General features: G+C 41.7%; 1 protein-coding gene across 1 annotated transcript in view; it reads left to right on the top strand.

The window, feature by feature from the left end:
- Positions 1-20,312, top strand: part of GPATCH2 (G-patch domain containing 2) — a 572,071-nt gene that overhangs the window by 266,416 nt on the left and 285,343 nt on the right. The window contains exon 6 of the mRNA XM_053712502.1: positions 3,336-3,394. Within this exon, the coding sequence (XP_053568477.1) occupies positions 3,336-3,394 (59 nt within the window). The remainder of the gene's footprint in view (positions 1-3,335; positions 3,395-20,312) is intronic.

Raw genomic sequence — 20,312 nt, 5'->3', positions numbered from 1 at the left:
TACATAAGGTGGATATTAAAGGGACATTCCAGCCAAAATTGAAATCCACATGGATGCATTTCTGTTTTGAATAGAATATTTTTGTTATATACATGTATTAGCATGCTTCTAATAAAAGCTAAAACTTTTTTAAAAGTGTATTTATGTATGCACTGTGCGCCAGCATTTTAAACACAGCACTTGCTCAGACAGCCTAAGGTGCTTGTACCATCTGCTAATAACTCAATTTGATAATTGCCGACATGCTACAAGCCCCACTGGCTCTCTGAGCAGCTGCAGTATTTAAAATGCTGGTGCACTTAGAATATCTAGCTATGCTTCTATGCACGTGCATAGAAAAATGCCAACACTAAAACAGTGGTAACTTTTACTAGATTTTTTGTTGCCAATACATATATATTGCAAATATGTTTCTATTCATAGATGTAACTTATCTATGTGCATTTAAATTTTGACCGGAATGTCCCTTTAAGCTTCTTTCCTGTAAAGTTTTTTTTCTTTTGGCTGTCTCTTCTGCTGGAAGAGTTTCTGAATTGTCTGTTCTTGCTCATTTTTCATCAGGATAAGGCAGTTTTAAGAACCAAGTTTGACTTTTTGCCTAAGGTTGTGCCCTCAGACAATATACATTGAGAAATTGTTGTTTCTTCTTTGTGTCTCAATCCTAAGAACTCTTCAGAAAGGCTTCTTGACAATTTGGATGTTGTTAGGGCCTTGACGTTGATGCTTCTAAGGATTTCAGACAAACTTCTAATTTGTTCATTTTTCAATTTCTAAGAGAGGGCCGAAAGCCACTGCCATTTTTTTAGTTTCTTGGTTGAAACTTTTATTCATAAAGCTTACTTGGAGGTGGGACAACCTCCACCTCATTCTACCAGATCAGTTGCTACGTCTTGTGCTTTCTAGAATGAGGCTTCTGTTGGCCGAAATTTGCAAAGCAGCTACTTGGTTTTCTTTGCATACTTTTACTAGATTCTACTATTTTTTTATGTTTTTTTCTCCTTCTGAGGCAGTCTTTGATTGGAAAGTCCTTCATGTGTACTCTCAGTTTAATGTTTGTTTTTCTGCCTGTGGGTCATTTTAAGTGCTTATTAAAACCTTGTTAGCCAATAACAAATGAATACACAATATAGCATGAACTATTGTTTGCACATGTGCAGTTAAGGAAAGAGCTGGTGGTAACATGCCTCTTCCTTTAAGTTGATTTAGCACTGATTCGGCTGAATTAATTATTAATTTATTAAACATGTATTTAAACAAACACACATGTATTTCTTTCTTATTGCTATCTAATAGCTATATATAAATATATATACACAATAATATTCACACCTAAACTACCTAGTATGCCCACTGCTTTTCCTATCATGACTGTCGATGCAAAATTGATAATCCACCTTAAAAGAGCTAATGATTAGAGAAATGGTGAGCGATGAGAGAGGGGTAAACACTAGTTCACAGAAAAGTAGATAGCAATATTAAAGATATGAAACCCAAATTGTTTCTTTTGTATTTCAGACAGACCATACAATTTTTAAAAAGTTTCTAATTTACTTCTATCATCAAATTTGCTTATTTCCCATGATATTCTATGTAGAAGAGATATCTAGGTAGGTATCTGGAGCACTACATGGTAGGAAAAATGCTGCCATCTAGTGCTCTTGCAAATGTATAACTGCTGCCATATAGTGCTCCAGAAATGGGCCGGATCCTAAGCATACATCCATGCATTTCAACAAAAGATACCAAGAACAAAGAAAAATTGATAATAGAAGTAAATTAGAAAGCTGTTTAAATTGCATGCTCTGTCTGAATCATGAAAGAAAAATGTTGTGTTTCATGACAATTGTTCTATTTATCTATTTTACAGCAAAAGGAAGCAAAATAAATAATGAATGTATATTAAAATAATGTTATTTTGAATAATGAAACATTTTTTGCATTGTTGAAATGTGTTTAATGGTCCTTTAAGATGTGTGAGTAGTTTGTGAGTGCTGTGATTTCTATTGAACAATTAGGGGCCTATTTATTAATGTGTAAGCGGACATGATACAAAGTAGCGTATCATGTCTGCTGCACATCGATAAATGACGACAGCATACGCTGTCTGCATTTATCATTGCACCAGCAGTTCTTGTGAACTGCTGATGCAATGCCGCCCCCTGCAGATTCACGGCCAATCGGCTGCTAGTAGGGGGTGTTAATCAACCGGATAGTATTCGATCGGGTTGATTTCTGTCCGCGGCCTCAGAGCAGGCGGACAAGTTATGGAGCAGCGGTCCTGAAGGCTCGCCGGAAAGAAGGGGCATCAAGCTCCATACGGAGGTTGATAAATATGCCCATGGTCTCTCTCTCTCATGTCGCTTCTGTCTCTCAGGCAGTGTAGAATCACTCTTTTCCTTTATAGGTTTACTTTATGTCAACTGAAATAAACAGTAATTTGAGTTTACACCCATCTGTAAAGTTCCTCCAGTAGGAAGTATCTATTTTATCATAACCATTAACCCTTTGAGTGCTAAGCACTTTCTCACCTGGGTGCGAAGATTTTTTAATGTTTTTTTATTTTTTTAACAATTTCTTTTTAACTTTTTTTTTTCTTTTTTTCAGACCCCCAAGACTTACACTGTTGGAAAGGCGATTACCTTTCCAATGGTGGGTCTTGGGGGTCTGTAGCTGCTTAGATGCCTGAGATACAGGGTTCTAAGCAGCATGCCCCCTGCTCCTATACTTAACATTGTTAAGTATAAATAAAGTTGCACGGTGACGTCATTACGTTATTGCACGTGACGTCACCACGCAAAACGGGAAGCCCCGGCAATGCCGGTCACTCTACAGGTACGATTGCCGGGGTAGGAGCGGGTGGGAGGCCCCAGATCTCCTTCAAGGTGGGAGAGTGCTAGTGATGGCTCTGAGCCGTCATTAGCACCAGAGTGTGAAACTTTCATGATTCAGATGGAGGATGCAGTTTAAAAAAAAACCCCATTCATTTATTTTAATTATGAAATTGTGCACAGTCTTTATATATGCACACTTTCTGAGGCACTATCTCCTATTGAGCATGCATAAGAGTTCACAGTGTATACTTATGAGTCTATGATTGACTGATGGTGCCACATGTTACAGAGGGCCAGCAAATTGAAGTAAATTTTCAAATTTGTCAGAAAAAAATTAACTGTTTTCAAAAGTTTTATTGAATTGTCCTTTATTACACTTGTTGATTATGCAATTCTACTTTATTTAATAGTAATTTAATCTGTATTTATTTATTAAAATGTGAGCTTGCGGTTTCATTTCTTACCCTGCTCAAATACTTATTTTATTTTATTTTTTCTATGCAGATTAACAATCAAAGTAACGAGAGGCTTGTACACTTTTCCCAGGATCCACATCACCATGAGTGAGTATAATTTTCCTAGTCTTCTTTTCGCATTACATAGCTTTCACAGACTACCTTTCTCTTGTTAAGTGTATCCAGTCCACGGATCATCCATTACTTATGGGATATTCTCCTTCCCAACAGGAAGTTGCAAGAGGATCACCCACAGCAGAGCTGCTATATAGCTCCTCCCCTAACTGCCATATCCAGTCATTCTCTTGCAACCCTCAACAAAGATGGAGGTCGTAAGAGGAGAGTGGTGTTTTATACTTAGTTTATTTCTTCAATCAAAAGTTTGTTATTTTTAAATGGTACCGGAGTGTGCTGTTTATCTCAGGCAGTATTTAGAAGAAGAATCTGCCTGCATTTTCTATGATCTTAGCAGAAGTAACTAAGATCCATGGCTGTTCTCACATATTCTGAGGAGTGAGGTAACTTCAGAGAGGGAATGGCGTGCAGGTTTTCCTGCAATAAGGTATGTGCAGTTAATATTTTTCTAGGGATGGAATTTGCTAGAAAATGCTGCGTATACCGGATTAATGTAAGTAAAGCCTTAAATGCAGTGATAGCTACTGGTATCAGGCTTATTAATAGAGATGCATACTCTTATAAAAATGTAATATAAAACGTTTGCTGGCATGTTAATCGTTTTTATATATGTTTGGTGACAAAACTTATTGGGGCCTAGTTTTTTTCCACATGGCTGATTTGATTTCTGCCTAGAGACAGTTTCCTGAAGCTTTCCACTGTTGCAATATGAGTGGGATGGGCCTATCTTAGTGCTTTTCTGTGCAGCTAAAAATACTGACAGAGACATTCAGCTTCTTCCTGCATGATCCAGGACATCTCTGAAGGGCTCAAAAGGCTTCAAAGTCGTGTTTGAGGAGGGTAACAATCACAGTAGACTGTGGCAGTTGTTGTGACTGTGTTTAAAAAACGTTTTTGTCATTTATTATTCTGTTTTTGTTATTAAGGGGTTAATCATCCATTTGCAAGTGGGTGCAATGCTCTGCTGACTTGTTACATACACTGTAAAAATTTTGTTAGTGTAACTGCCTTTTTTCACTGTTATTTCAAATTTTGTCAAAATTTGTTTCTCTTAAAGGCACAGTAACGTTTTTTATATTGCTTGTTAACTTGCTTTAAAGTGTTTTCCAAGCTTGCTAGTCTGTACAAACATGTCTGAAACAGAGGATACTTGTTCATTATGTTTAAAAGCCATGGTGGAGCCCCATAGGAGAATGTGTACTAAATGTATTGATTTCACCTTAAACAGTAAAGATCAGTCTTTATCTATAAAAGAATTGTCACCAGAGGGGTCTGTCGAGGGGGAAGTTATGTCGACTAACTCTCCCCACGTGTCGGACCCTTCGCCTCCCGCTCAAGGGACGCACGCTAATATGGCGCCAAGTACATCAGGGACGCCCATAGCGATTACTTTGCAGGACATGGCTGCAATCATGAATAATACCCTGTCAGAGGTATTATCCAGATTGCCTGAATTGAGAGGCAAGCGCGATAGCTCTGGGGTTAGACGAGATACAGAGCGCGTAGATGCTGTAAGAGCCATGTCTGATACTGCGTCACAATATGCAGAACCTGAGGACGGAGAGCTTCAGTCTGTGGGTGATTCGGGGAGACCTGATTCAGAGATTTCTAATTTTAAATTTAAGCTCGAGAACCTCCGTGTATTGCTTGGGGAGGTATTAGCTGCTCTGAATGACTGTGACACAATTGCAGTGCCAGAGAAATTGTGTAGGCCGGATAAATACTATGCAGTGCCGGTGAGTACTGATGTTTTTCCAATACCTAAAAGGCTTACAGAAATTATTAGTAAGGAGTGGGATAGGCCCGGTGTGCCCTTTTCCCCACCTCCTATATTTAGAAAAATGTTTCCAATAGATGCCACTACACGGGACTTATGGCAGACTGTCCCTAAGGTGGAGGGAGCAGTTTCTACTTTAGCAAAGCGTACCACTATCCCGGTTGAGGACAGTTGTGCTTTTTCAGATCCAATGGATAAAAAATTGGAGGGTTACCTTAAGAAAATGTTTATTCAACAAGGTTTTATTTTGCAGCCCCTTGCATGCATTGCGCCTGTCACTGCTGCGGCGGCATTCTGGTTTGAGGCCCTGGAAGACGCCATCCATACAGCTCCATTGACTGAAATTGTTGACAAGCTTAGAACTCTTAAGCTAGCTAACTCATTTGTTTCTGATGCCATTGTTCATTTGACTAAACTAACGGCTAAGAATTCCGGATTCGCCATCCAGGCGCTTAGGGCGCTATGGCTCAAATCCTGGCCAGCTGATGTGACTTCAAAGTCTAAATTACTCAACATTCCTTTCAAGGGGCAGACCTTATTCGGGCCTGGTTTGAAAGAAATTATAGCTGACATTACTGGAGGTAAGGGTCATACCCTTCCTCAGGACAGGGCCAAATCAAAGGCCAAACAGTCTAATTTTCGTGCCTTTCGAAATTCCAAGGCAGGTGCAGCATCAACTTCCTCCGCTTCAAGACAAGAGGGAACTTTTGCTCTATCTAAGCAGGCCTGGAAACCTAACCAGTCCTGGAACAAAGGCAAGCAGGCCAGAAAGCCTGCTGCTGCCTCTAAGACAGCATGAAGGAACGGCCCCCTATCCGGCGACGGATCTAGTAGGGGGCAGACTTTTTCTCTTCGCCCAGGCGTGGGCAAGAGATGTTCAGGATCCCTGGGCGTTGGAGATCATATCTCAGGGATAACTTCTGGACTTCAAAGCTTCCCCTCCACAAGGGAGATTTCATCTTTCAAGGTTATCTGCAAATCAGATAAAGAAAGAGGCATTCCTACGCTGTGTGCAAGACCTCCTAGTAATGGGAGTGATCCATCCAGTTCCGTGGACGGAACAAGGACAGGGTTTTTATTCAAATCTGTTTGTGGTTCCCAAAAAAGAGGGAACCTTCAGACCAATTTTGGATCTAAAGATCTTAAACAAATTCCTCAGAGTTCCATCTTTCAAAATGGAAACTATTCGGACCATCCTACCCATGATCCAAGAGGGTCAGTACATGACCACAGTGGACTTAAAGGATGCCTACCTTCACATACCGATTCACAAAGATCATCATCGGTTCCTAAGGTTTGCCTTTCTAGACAGGTATTACCAATTCGTAGCTCTTCCCTTCGAGTTGGCTACAGCCCTGAGAATCTTTACGAAGGTTCTGGGCTCACTTCTGGCGGTTCTAAGACCGCGAGGCATAGCGGTGGCTCCGTATCTAGACAACATCCTGATACAGGCGTCAAGCTTTCAAATTGTCAAGTCTCATACAGAGATAGTTTTGGCATTTCTGAGATCGCACGGGTGGAAAGTGAACGAGGAAAAGAGTTCTCTATCCCCACTCACAAGAGTCTCCTCCTTAGGGACTCTTATAGATTCTGTAGAGATGAAAATTTACCTGACGGAGTCCAGGTTATCAAAGCTTCTAAATGCTTGCCGTATTCTTCATTCCATTCCGCGCCCTTCGGTGGCTCAGTGTATGGAGGTGATCGGCTTAATGGTAGCGGCAATGGACATAGTGCCATTTGCGCGCCTACATCTCAGACCGCTGCAATTATGCATGCTAAGTCAGTGGAATAGGGATTACACAGATTTGTCCCCTCTGCTAAATCTGGATCAAGAGACCAGAGATTCTCTTCTCTGGTGGTTGTCTCGGGTCCACCTGTCCGAGGGTATGACCTTTCACAGGCCAGATTGGACAATTGTAACAACAGATGCCAGCCTTCTAGGTTGGGGTGCAGTCTGGAACTCCCTGAAGGCACAGGGATCGTGGACTCAGGAGGAGAAACTCCTTCCGATAAATATTCTGGAGTTAAGAGCAATATTCAATGCTCTTCTGGCTTGGCCTCAGCAACACTGAGGTTCATCAGATTTCAGTTGGACAATATCACGACTGTGGCTTACATCAACCATCAAGGGGGAACCAGGAGTTCCCTAGCGATGTTAGAAGTCTCAAAAATAATTCGCTGGGCAGAGACTCACTCTTGCCACCTGTCAGCAATCCATATCCCAGGCGTGGAGAACTGGGAGGCGGATTTTCTAAGTCGTCAGACTTTTCACCCGGGGGAGTGGGAACTCCATCCGGAGGTGTTTGCTCAATTGATTCATCGTTGGGGCAAACCAGAGTTGGATCTCATGGCGTCTCGCCAGAACACCAAGCTTACTTGTTACGGATCCAGGTCCAGTGACCCAGAAGCGACGCTGATAGATGCTCTAGCAGCGCCTTGGTTCTTCAACCTGGCTTATGTGTTTCCACCGTTTCCTCTGCTCCCTCGACTGATTGCCAAAATCAAACAGGAGAGAGCATTGGTGATTCTAATAGCGCCTGCGTGGCCACGCAGGACCTGGTATGCAGACCTAGTGGACATGTCATCCTTTCCACCATGGACTCTGCCTCTAAGACAGGACCTTCTAATACAAGGTCCTTTCAATCATCCAAATCTAATTTCTCTGAGACTGACTGCATGGAGATTGAACGCTTGATTCTATCAAAGCGTGGCTTCTCCGAGTCAGTCATTGATACCTTAATACAGGCACGAAAGCCTGTTACCAGGAAAATCTATCACAAGATATGGCGTACATATCTTTACTGGTGTGAATCCAAGAATTACTCATGGAGTAAGGTTAGGATTCCTAGGATATTGTCCTTTCTCAAAGAGGGTTTGGACAAAGGATTATCAGCTAGTTCCTTAAAGGGACAGATTTCTGCTCTGTCTATTCTTTTGCACAAGCGTCTGGCAGAAGTTCCAGACGTCCAGGCATTTTGTCAGGCTTTGGTTAGAATTAAGCCTGTGTTTAAACCTGTTGCTCCCCCATGGAGCTTAAACTTGGTTCTTAAAGTTCTTCAAGGAGTTCCGTTTGAACCCCTTCATTCCATTGATATTAAACTTTTATCTTGGAAAGTTCTGTTTTTGATGGCTATTTCCTCGGCTCGGAGAGTCTCTGAGCTATCTGCCTTACAATGTGATTCTCCTTATCTGATTTTTCATGCAGATAAGGTAGTTCTGCGTACCAAACCTGGGGTTTTACCTAAGGTGGTTTCTAACAAGAATATCAATCAAGAGATTGTTGTTCCATCATTGTGTCCTAATCCTTCTTCAAAGAAGGAACGTCTTTTACATAATCTGGACGTAGTCCGTGCCTTGAAGTTTTACTTACAAGCTACTAAAGATTTTCGTCAAACATCTTCCCTGTTTGTCGTTTATTCTGGACAGAGAAGAGGTCAAAAAGCTTCGGCAACCTCTTTCCTTTTGGCTTCGGAGTATTATACGCCTAGCCTATGAGACTGCTGGACAGCAGCCCCCTGAAAGAATTACAGCTCATTCTACTAGAGCTGTGGCTTCCACCTGGGCCTTTAAAAATGAGGCCTCTGTTGAACAGATTTGCAAGGCCGCGACTTGGTCTTCGCTTCACACTTTTTCAAAATTTTACAAATTTGATACTTTTGCTTCTTCGGAGGCTGTTTTTGGGAGAAAGGTTCTTCAGGCAGTGGTTCCTTCCGCTTAATCCCTGCCTTGTCCCTCCCATCATCCGTGTACTTTAGCTTTGGTATTGGTATCCCATAAGTAATGGATGATCCGTGGACTGGATACACTTAACAAGAGAAAACATAATTTATGCTTACCTGATAAATTTATTTCTCTTGTAGTGTATCCAGTCCACGGCCCGCCCTGTCATTTTAAGGCAGGTCTAAAATTTAATTAAACTACAGTCACCACTGCACCCTATGGTTTCTCCTTTCTCTGTTTGTTTCGGTCGAATGACTGGATATGGCAGTTAGGGGAGGAGCTATATAGCAGCTCTGCTGTGGTTGATCCTCTTGCAACTTCCTGTTGGGAAGGAGAATATCCCATAAGTAATGGATGATCCGTGGACTGGATACACTACAAGAGAAATAAATTTATCAGGTAAGCATAAATTATGTTTTCCCAAGATGCTAGAGCTGTTTTGGCAGCAAGATCTATGCTCTCCTGTAGAAGATTCATTGAATGAAGTATTATTTTTAGTTAATAATTACAACATTTTTTAACATTTATAAAGTAATGGGAGCCACCATGTTGAAACCTAGGTTACATCCTAGCTATTATCTTTTCTACTTAGGACAATAAGGTATCCAGACACTAATTGCAAACAATGACTGTGTGGAATATGACATCTAACAGCACAGTTCAGTGTTTGGGCAATTTGTCTGTTTTATATTGTCCTCCATATCAGAGAGCAATAAGAAGAAACCTAGGTTTCAAAATGGCAGCACTCATTTAATTTATAAAAGCGCAGTGGAAATGGAAAGCCAGCAGTTTTCAGTGTTATATTACAGGAAAAGGCGAAGATGAAATAAAAACGTACATTGCAATTTTTTTTTTACTATGCATAATTAAGCATTTTACATTACAGTCTAATATTGTTTATTGCACCTTTTATTATTTTGGAACTCTCAACTCTGTTTTGTTCCACTTGTAAGAATCTCACATTGTTGCATCTTCATGTCTCTGTGTATGACTCAAACAACAACATTGTATCTAGAATTTATGCTGAAGTTTAAAGATATACAGAGTTTTGATTCATTTCTTGTGTCATCATTTCGTAAATAAATACTGTCAAAATCACAATCATATAAAAGGTATTGATTTGCAGCGTGGGTTAGTCGAATTTAATAAATCTATTTTGAAAGGTTTTTTTTTTTTTTTGTTTTTTTTTTAGTACCTTATAGTTATCTGTCCTTTGGGACTGCGCATTTTATGCAAAAAGGTCAGAGTACTCCACATCCCCTACAAATATAGCCAGTTCAGTGGTTAAATGCAGTAGCAATTAATTATGCCGTGCGTTGAAATAAGATACGGTTGACTGGGGAAATAATGTGGATGTCAAACTTGGACTTTCACAAAGCATTTGACTAGGTTCTGCATCTGAGATTAATGGCTAGCATCAATTCTCATGAACTTCGAGCCATAACAAAGAGCTTTTTTGGTAACAAGCTTATACGAAAGAATTGGTGATCTAGTGAAAATAGGGTTTTTACAGCTGAGAGGAAATGCCAGAGGCCTTATGTTCATTTCTCATCTGTTTTGCATACAAAATTGCTTTTAACCTATTAACTCCCTTGTGTTCCTTTAGGACCAGTAATGCAGTTCTGGATAACAATGTTCTATACATATTTGGCTATGTTTAGTTAGTTGTATGATATATATCAGGCAGTATGAATATCTAACAAATGCAGACGGCAAATGATTACAATCCCTCACTTATACATACTTTAAAGCAGGGGTATCAAACTCAATGTATCTTGGGGCCACTAGCCAAGTGTTCTTCTCCCAGGGAGGCCGTTTGAATTGAGTAAGTGGATATACTAGGAACTGGAAGTGACGTTTACCCAAGTAGTAGTGCATATGGTGGGAGTTGTAGCCAACAATAGACATACACAGTTGTCTATATTTATCTTGTGAGTGCCAAGTGAAGTGATCATTTTGGAACTGTATAACAATGTAAAGAGTGACATTTATCCAAGCAGTGCATGGTGGGAGTCTACACTGCACACTTGTCTTTATGTTTATCTTGGGATAACTCGTTACACATCTAGAACCCTAAAAAAACTGATGGCTCAAATGAATGTTACTTATTAAACAAGGGAGGGCCAGATGAAACTATCTCGAGGGCCGCATATGGCCCTGGGGCCTGTAAATTGAGACCACTGCTTTAAAGGGATATGAAACACAAAAATGTATTTTGTGATTCAGACAGAGCATGTCATTTTGAAAAAGTTTCCAATTTACATCTATCAGATTTGCTTTGTTCCCATGATATTCTAAGTTGAAGAGATACCTAGGTAGGTATCTGGAGCACTTCATGGCAGCAAATGGTGCTGCCCTCTAGTGCTCTTGCAAATAAACATTCTTCCAATATAGTGCTCCAGAAATGGGCTCCTGAGCTTTTGGATGTACTTTTCAACCAAAGATACAAAGAGAACAAAGAAAAATTGATAATAGAATTAAGTTAGAAAGTTGTTTAAAATTGCATGCTCTGTCTGAATCATGAAAGAAAAATGTGGGGTTTATATCCCTATAAGATCATAGTATTTGTTTATTTGACAAATGTGTTTAAAATACTAAAGTTACAAAAAAACGAACCAATCTATTTTTACAACAGGAAATTCATCTTCTTTGCTAGGCCCTGGGCAGATTGTGCCCACGGGTCGGTGTGGAGTGAAATTTGGGAGTTGCATGATATAAATTTTTACTACAAGTCTCATCAGCTTCCTATTATCTTAAAGAGACATTAAACTCTAAATTTAATTCCTTATAAGAGATTTCATTATGCGTAGTAAAAAAAACAACATTGTAATGCACTTTTCTTTCTAATGACACAGTGAGTCCACGGATCATCATAATTACTGCTGGGAATATCTCTCCTGACCAGCAGGAGGAGGCAAAGAGCACCACAACAAAGCTGTTAAATACCACTCCCCTACTCACAACCCCCAGTCATTCTCTTTGCCTGTATTAGTTGGAAGGAGGTGGAAAGTTAGGTGTCTCACAGAATTTCTTCAAGAGTTTATTTTCAAAGCAGAACAGGCTGTTCTGATCTTTGCTGGGATTTATCCGTAGTCCATGTCAGTCTCTTCAGTAGAGCAGTGGTGGCTTTTAAGCATCGTTGAACTTGTGGGGTATAATCCCCACTGTGCCTCTCAAACAGTTTTGTTGCTGCCCTATTTAGATATCCTGTATAGGTTTATACAGTCTTTCTTATTTCCACAGGTCCATGGGAGGAGTGTGCCTCTTAAACTTTGTGTGCCGCCTTGCTGCCAGACAGAGACTTCTTATGGTAAGTGCTACATTAAATTTCTCTTGTAAGGTGTATCCAGTCCACGGATTCATCCTTTACTTGTGGGATATTCTCCTTCCCAACAGGAAGTGGCAAAGAGAGCACACAGCAGAGCTGTCCATATAGCTCCCCCTCTAGCTCCACCCCCCAGTCATTCTCTTTGCCGGCTTTAAGCAATCGGAAGGGTAAAGTGAATGTGGTGTTAGAAATTTAGTTTTTATTTTCTACAAGCAAAAGTTTGTTATTTCTCCAACATTGGTGTGTCCGGTCCACGGCGTCATCCTTACTTGTGGGAATATCTCTTCCCCAACAGGAAATGGCAAAGAGTCCCAGCAAAGCTGGCCATATAGTCCCTCCTAGGCTCCGCCCACCCCAGTCATTCTCTTTGCCGTTGCACAGGCAACATCTCCACGGAGATGGTTAAGAGTTTTTGGTGTTTAAATGTAGTTTTTTATTCTTCTATCAAGTGTTTGTTATTTTAAAATAGTGCTGGTATGTACTATTTACTCTGAAACAGAAAAGGATGAAGATTTCTGTTTGTGAGAGGAAGATGATTTTAGCAGACAGTAACTAAAATCGATTGCTGTTTCCACATAGGACTGTTGAGATGAAGTAACTTCAGTTGGGGGAAACAGTTAGCAGACTTTTCTGCTTAAGGTATGACTAGCCATATTTCTAACAAGACTGTGTAATGCTGGAAGGCTGTCATTTCCCCTCATGGGGACCGGTAAGCCATTTTCTTAGTCTCAAACAGAATAAAGGGCTTAATATGGGCTATAAAACTGGTAGACATTTTTATGGGCTAAATCGATTGCTTTATTTGGACATTTTATACATGTTTATGCTGATAATTCACATTTATAAACTTGGGGAACGTTTTTTAACGGCAGTCACTATGTTAGACACCTTTTCCAGTCAGGGAGGGCCTTCCCAGTTGTAGGCTGAGCCTCATTTTCGCGCCATTACTGTGCAGTTGTTTTTGAGAGCAAGACATGCAGATGCATGTGTGAGGATCTGAAAGTAGCTGGAAAAGTTTCTAGAAGGCGTCATTTGGTATCGTATTCCCCTCTGGGCTTGGTTAGGTCTCAGCAAAGGCTGTAGCTGGGACTGTATAGGGGTTAAATTTGTTAACGGCTCCGGTTCCGTTATTTTAAGGGTTAAAGCTCTGACAATTGGTGTGCAATACTCTTAATGCTTTAAGACACTGTGGTGACATTTTGGTAATTTTTGAACAATTCCTTAATACTTTTTCACAAGATGATTCCTCAGATGAGGGGAGTAGACATGATAATACATCATCTCCTACTGTGTCTACACCAGTTTTGCCCACGCAGGAGGCCCCTAGTACATCTAGCGCGCCAATGCTTATTACCATGCAACAATTGATGGCTGTAATGGATAACTCCATAGCAAATATTTTATCCAAAATGCCTGCATATCAGAGAAAGCGCGATTGCTCTGTTTTAAACACTGAAGAGCAGGAGGGCGCTGATGATAATTGTTCTGTCATTCCCTCACACCAATCTGAAGTGGCCATGAGGGAGGTTTTGTCAGATGGGGAAATTTCAGATTCAGGAAAAATTTCTCAACAAGCTGAACCTGATGTTGTGACATTTAAATTTAAATTAGAGCATCTCCGCGCACTGCTTAAGGAGGTGTTATCTACTCTGGATGATTGTGACAACTTGGTCATTCCAGAGAAATTATGCAAGATTGACAAGTTTCTAGAGGTTCCGGTGCACCCCAACGCTTTTCCTATACCCAAGCGGGTGGCGGACATAGTGAATAAGGAGTGGGAGAAGCCCGGCATACCTTTTGTTCCCCCCCCTATATTTAAGAAATTATTTCCTATGGTCGACCCCAGAAAGGACTTATGGCGGACAGTCCCTAAGGTCGAGGGGGCAGTTTCTACTCTAAACAAGCACACTACTATTCCTATCGAGGATAGTTGTGCTTTCAAAGATCCTATGGATAAAAAATTGGAAGGTTTGCTTAAAAAGATTTTTGTACAGCAAGGTTACCTTCTACAACCCATTTCGTGCATTGTTCCTGTCACTACAGCAGCGTGGTTCTGGTTCGAGGAACTAGAAAAGTCGCTCAGTAGAGAGACTCCATATGAGGAGGTTATGGACAGAGTTCACGCACTTAAGTTGGCTAACTCTTTTATTTTAGATGCCGCTTTGCAATTAGCTAGATTAGCGGCGAAAAATTCAGGGTTTGCAATTGTGGCGCGCAGAGCGCTTTGGCTAAAGTCTTGGTCAGCGGATGTATCATCCAAGACAAAATTGCTTAACATCCCTTTCAAAGGTAAAACTCTATTTGGACCAGAATTGAAAGAGATTATCTCAGACATCACTGGGGGAAAGGGCCACGCCCTTCCTCAAGATAGGGCTTTCAAGGCAAAGAATAAGTCTAATTTTCGTTCCTTTCGCAATTTCAGGAACGGACCGGCCTCTAATTCTGCATCCTCTAAGCAAGAGGGTAATGCCTCACAGCCCAAACCAGCCTGGAAGCCTATGCAAGGCTGGAACAAGGGTAAGCAGGCCAAGAAGCCTGCCGCTGCTAACAAAACAGCATGAAGGAGTAGCCCCCGATCCGGGACCGGATCTAGTAGGGGGCAGACTCTCTCTCTTTGCTCAGGCTTGGGCAAGAGATGTTCAGGATCCCTGGGCACTAGAAATAGTTTCTCAGGGTTATCTTCTGGAATTCAGGGAACTACCCCCAAGGGGAAGGTTTCACATGTCTCACTTATCCTTAAACCAAATAAAGAGACAGGCGTTCTTACATTGTGTAGAAGACCTGTTAAAGATTGGAGTGATACACCCAGTTCCAATAAAGGAACAAGGAATGGGATTTTATTCAAATCTGTTCGTAGTTCCCAAAAAAGAGGGAACTTTCAGACCAATTTTGGATTTGAAGATCCTAAACAAATTTCTCAGGGTACCATCGTTCAAGATGGAAACCATTCGAACGATTCTACCCACTATCCAGGAAGGTCAATTTATGACTACCGTGGATCTAAAGGATGCGTACCTACATATTCCTATCCACAAAGAACATCATCAGTTCCTAAGGTTCGCCTTTCTGGACAAACATTACCAGTTTGTGGCCCTCCCATTCGGGTTAGCCACTGCTCCAAGGATTTTCACAAAGGTACTAGGGTCCCTTCTAGCGGTTCTGAGACCGAGGGGCATTGCAGTAGTACCATACTTGGACGACATTCTAATACAAGCGTCGTCCCTGTCAACAGCAAAGGCTCATACAGACATCGTTCTGGCCTTTCTCAGATCACACGGATGGAAGGTGAACATAGAAAAAAGTTCTCTGTCTCCGTCAACAAGAGTTCCCTTCTTGGGAACAATAATAGATTCCTTAGAAATGAGGATTTTTCTGACAGAGGTCAGAAAGTCAAAACTTCTAAGCACTTGTCAAGTTCTTCATTCTGTTCCACGTCCTTCCATAGCGCAGTGCATGGAAGTAGTAGGGTTGATGGTTGCAGCAATGGACATAGTTCCTTTTGCACGAATTCATCTAAGACCATTACAACTGTGCATGCTCAAACAGTGGAATGGGGACTATACAGACTTGTCTCCAATGATTCAAGTAGATCAGAAGACCAGAGATTCACTCCGTTGGTGGCTGACCCTGGACCATCTATCCCAGGGAATAAACTTCCGCAGACCAGAGTGGGTCATTGTCACGACCGACGCCAGTCTAGTGGGCTGGGGCGCGGTCTGGGAATCCCTGAAAGCTCAGGGACTATGGTCTCGGGAAGAGTCTCTTCTCCCGATAAACATTCTGGAACTAAGAGCGATCTTCAATGCTCTCAGGGCTTGGCCTCAGCTAGCAAAGGCCAGATTCATAAGATTCCAATCAGACAACATGACGACCGTTGCGTATATCAATCATCAGGGGGGAACAAGGAGTTCCCTGGCGATGAAAGAAGTGACCAAAATAATTCAATGGGCGGAGGATCACTCCTGCCACCTATCTGCGATCCACATCCCAGGTGTGGAAAACTGGGAAGCGGATTATCTGAGTCGTCAGACATTCCATCCGGGGGAGTGGGAACTCCACCCGGAGATCTTTGCCCAACTAACTCAATTATGGGGCATTCCAGACATGGATCTGATGGCGTCTCGTCAGAACTTCAAGGTTCCTTGCTACGGGTCCAGATCCAGGGATCCCAAGGCGACTCTAGTAGATGCACTAGTAGCACCTTGGACCTTCAACCTAGCTTATGTATTTCCACCGTTTCCTCTCATTCCCAGGCTGGTAGCCAGGATCAAACAGGAGAGGGCCTCGGTGATCTTGATAGCTCCTGCGTGGCCACGCAGGACTTGGTATGCAGACCTGGTGAATATGTCATCAGTTCCACCATGGAAGCTACCTTTGAGACAGGACCTTCTTGTTCAGGGTCCATTCGAACATCCAAATCTGGTCTCCCTCCAGCTGACGGCTTGGAGATTGAACGATTGATTCTATCAAAGCGTGGGTTTTCAGATTCTGTGATAGATACTCTGGTTCAGGCCAGAAAACCGGTAACTAGAAAGATTTACCATAAAGTATGGAAAAGATATATCTGTTGGTGTGAATCCAAAGGATTCCCATGAAAAATTCCTAAGATTCTCTCCTTTCTACAAGAAGGTTTGGAGAAAGGATTATCTGCAAGTTCTCTAAAGGGACAGATCTCTGCTTTATCTGTCTTACTACACAAAAGACTGGCAGCTGTGCCAGATGTTCAAGCATTTGTTCAGGCTCTGGTTAGGATCAAGCCTGTTTACAGACCTTTGACTCCTCCCTGGAGTCTAAATCTAGTTCTTTCAGTTCTTCAAGGGGTTCCGTTTGAACCTTTACATTCCATAGATATTAAGTTACTATCTTGGAAAGTTTTGTTTTTGGTTGCTATTTCTTCTGCTAGAAGAGTTTCAGAGTTATCTGCTCTGCAGTGTTCTCCGCCCTATCTGGTGTTCCATGCAGATAAGGTGGTTTTGCGTACTAAGCCTGGTTTTCTTCCAAAGGTTGTTTCTAACAAGAATATTAACCAGGAGATAGTTGTACCTTCTTTATGTCCGAATCCAGTTTCAAAGAAGGAACGTTTGTTACACAATTTGGACGTAGTTCGTGCTCTAAAATTCTATTTAGAGGCTACAAAAGATTTCAGACAAACATCTTCTTTGTTTATTGTCTATTCTGGTAAAAGGAGAGGTCAAAAAGCGACTTCTACCTCTCTTTCCTTTTGGCTTAAAAGCATCATCCGATTGGCTTATGAGACTGCCGGACGGCAGCCTCCTGAAAGAATTACAGCTCACTCCACTAGGGCTGTGGCTTCCACATGGGCCTTCAAGAACGAGGCTTCTGTTGACCAGATATGTAAGGCAGCGACTTGGTCTTCACTGCACTTTTGCCAAATTTTACAAATTTGATACTTTTGCTTCTTCGGAGGCTATTTTTGGGAGAAAGGTTTTGCAAGCCGTGGTGCCTTCCGTTTAGGTAACCTGATTTGCTCCCTCCCTTCACCCGTGTCCTAAAACTTTGGTATTGGTTCCCACAAGTAAGGATGACGCCGTGGACCGGACACACCAATGTTGGAGAAAACAGAATTTATGCTTACCTGATAAATTACTTTCTCCAACGGTGTGTCCGGTCCACGGCCCGCCCTGGTTTTTTAATCAGGTCTGATGAATTATTTTCTCTAACTACAGTCACCACGGTACCATATGGTTTGTCCTATATTTTTCCTCCTGTCCGTCGGTCGAATGACTGGGGTGGGCGGAGCCTAGGAGGGACTATATGGCCAGCTTTGCTGGGACTCTTTGCCATTTCCTGTTGGGGAAGAGATATTCCCACAAGTAAGGATGACGCCGTGGACCGGACACACCGTTGGAGAAAGTAATTTATCAGGTAAGCATAAATTCTGTTTTTAAATGGTACCGGTGTGTACTATTTACTCTCTAGCAGAAAGGAATGAAGATGATTTTAGCATGTTGTAACTAAAATCCACTGCTGTTCCCAAATAGGACTGAGGAGTGCAAGAAAACTTCAGTTGGGGGGAACGGTTTGCAGGTTAGGCTGCAATAAGGTATGTTCAGTCATTTATTTCTAGACAAGACTGTGATAATGCTAGAAGAGACTGATAATATGTAGTATGGAATTGCAAGCTTACATAACAGGGCTAGTTTATGCTTGTTAACACTATTTAATGGCAAACGGTTTTTATTGAAAAATTTAGTTTTTTGAGACACTTTGAAGGTTCCTTTGGGTTTCTTTCAGGGGTTATTACCCACATGGCTATTACTAAAACACTTGGGAGTGTTTCTTTAGGCCTCACAAGCACCGGAGTTAGGTGGGAGGGGCCTAATTTCGTGCCTCAGATGCGCGGTTATTTTGACTAGAAGTTCAGGCTGTTAAACATGGAGGGTCCTGCCGCAGTTTGAGGGCCTATAAGAAGCTTTTTCCCCACAAATCTGGTCCTAAGGGTGCAGGTAGGGCCATAGCAGAGCTGTGACAAGGTGCTGAAGTTTATTTAACCGTTTTTTTTTTACTACTGTCGATCCGGTTTGGGCATTAAGGGGTTAATCATTTATATTGCTAGTGGTGCAATCTTACTAATGCTTTAGGTACATACTGTAAAAAATTCGAAACGTTTGCTGCATTTTTTCACTGTTTTTGCAAGATTGTGTGCCTTTTTTATTTCTTAAAGGCACAGTACCGTTTTTTTCAAAGTGTGTTTTTACTTGATTAAAGTGATTTCCAAACCTGTTTGTATTACTACTAGTCTGTTAAACATGTCTGACACCAAGGAAAGTCCTTGTTCAATGTGTTTAGAAGCCATGGTGGAACCCCCTCTCAGAATGTGTCCCACTTGTACTGATATGTCTATACACTTTAAAGAACATATTGTTGCACTTAAAAATGTGGCCCAAGATGATTCTCAGACAGAAGGTAACGAGGTTAGCCCGTCAACCTCTCCCCAAGTGTCACAACCAGTTACGCCCGCTCAAGCGACGCCTAGCACCTCTAGTGCGTCTAACTCTTTTACCTTGCAAGACTTGGCGGCAGTTATGGATAATACCCTCTCAGTGTTCTTATCTAAACTGCCCGTGTTACCTTCAAAGCGTGATAGCTCTGTTTTAAGAACAGATAATGAGCATTCTGACGCTTTAGTAGCCGTATCCGATATACCCTCACAACACTCTGAAGTAGGGGCGAGGGATGTGCTGTCTGAGGGAGAAATTTCCAATTCAGGAAAGGTTTCTCCTCAGACAGATTCAGATACGTTGGCTTTTAAATTTAAACTAGAACACCTCCGCTTATTGCTCAGGGAGGTATTAGTTGCTCTGGATGACTGCGACCCTATGGTGGTTCCAGAGAAATTGTGTAAAATAGACAAGTACCTAGAAGTTCCTGTTTACACTGATGTGTTCCTGGTCCCTAGGAGGATTGCGGATATCGTTACTAGGGAGTGGGATAAACCAGGTATTCCCTTCGTTCCCCCTCCTGTTTTTAAGAAAATGTTACCCATATCTAACTCCATACGGGCTCGTGGCAGACGGTCCCTAAGGTGGAGGGGGCTGTTTCTTCACTTGCTAAACGCACAACTATACCTATAGAAGACAGTTGTGCTTTCAAAGACCCATGGATAAAAAATTTGAGGGTTTACTTAAGAAAATTTTTGTTCAACAAGGTTTTCTTCTCCAACCTATTGCGTGCATTGTTCCTGTAACCACTGCAGCTGCTTTCTGGTTCGAGGCGCTGGAAGATGCGCTCCAGACAGAGACCTCATGAGGACATTATGGACAGAATTAAGGCTCTTAAGCTGGCTAATTCTTTTATCACAGATGCCGCTTTCCAACTAGCTAAGTTAGCGGCAAAAAATTCAGGTTTCGACATTTTGGCGCGCAGGGCGTTATGGCTAAAGTCCTGGTCGGCCGATGTGTCCAAACTATTGAACATCCCTTTCAAAGGAAAGACCCTCTTCGGGCCTGAATTGAAAGAGATTATTTCAGAAATCACTGGGGGAAAAGGCCATGCTCTCCCCCAGGACAAGTCCTTCAAGACAAAGAATAAACAAAATAATTTTC

This window comes from Bombina bombina, chromosome 4 (genome assembly GCF_027579735.1).
Source record: "Bombina bombina isolate aBomBom1 chromosome 4, aBomBom1.pri, whole genome shotgun sequence".
Classification (NCBI taxonomy): domain Eukaryota; kingdom Metazoa; phylum Chordata; class Amphibia; order Anura; family Bombinatoridae; genus Bombina; species Bombina bombina.
The sequence above is the reverse complement of the archived record's forward strand: the minus strand, read 5'-3'. Positions and strand labels throughout refer to the sequence as shown.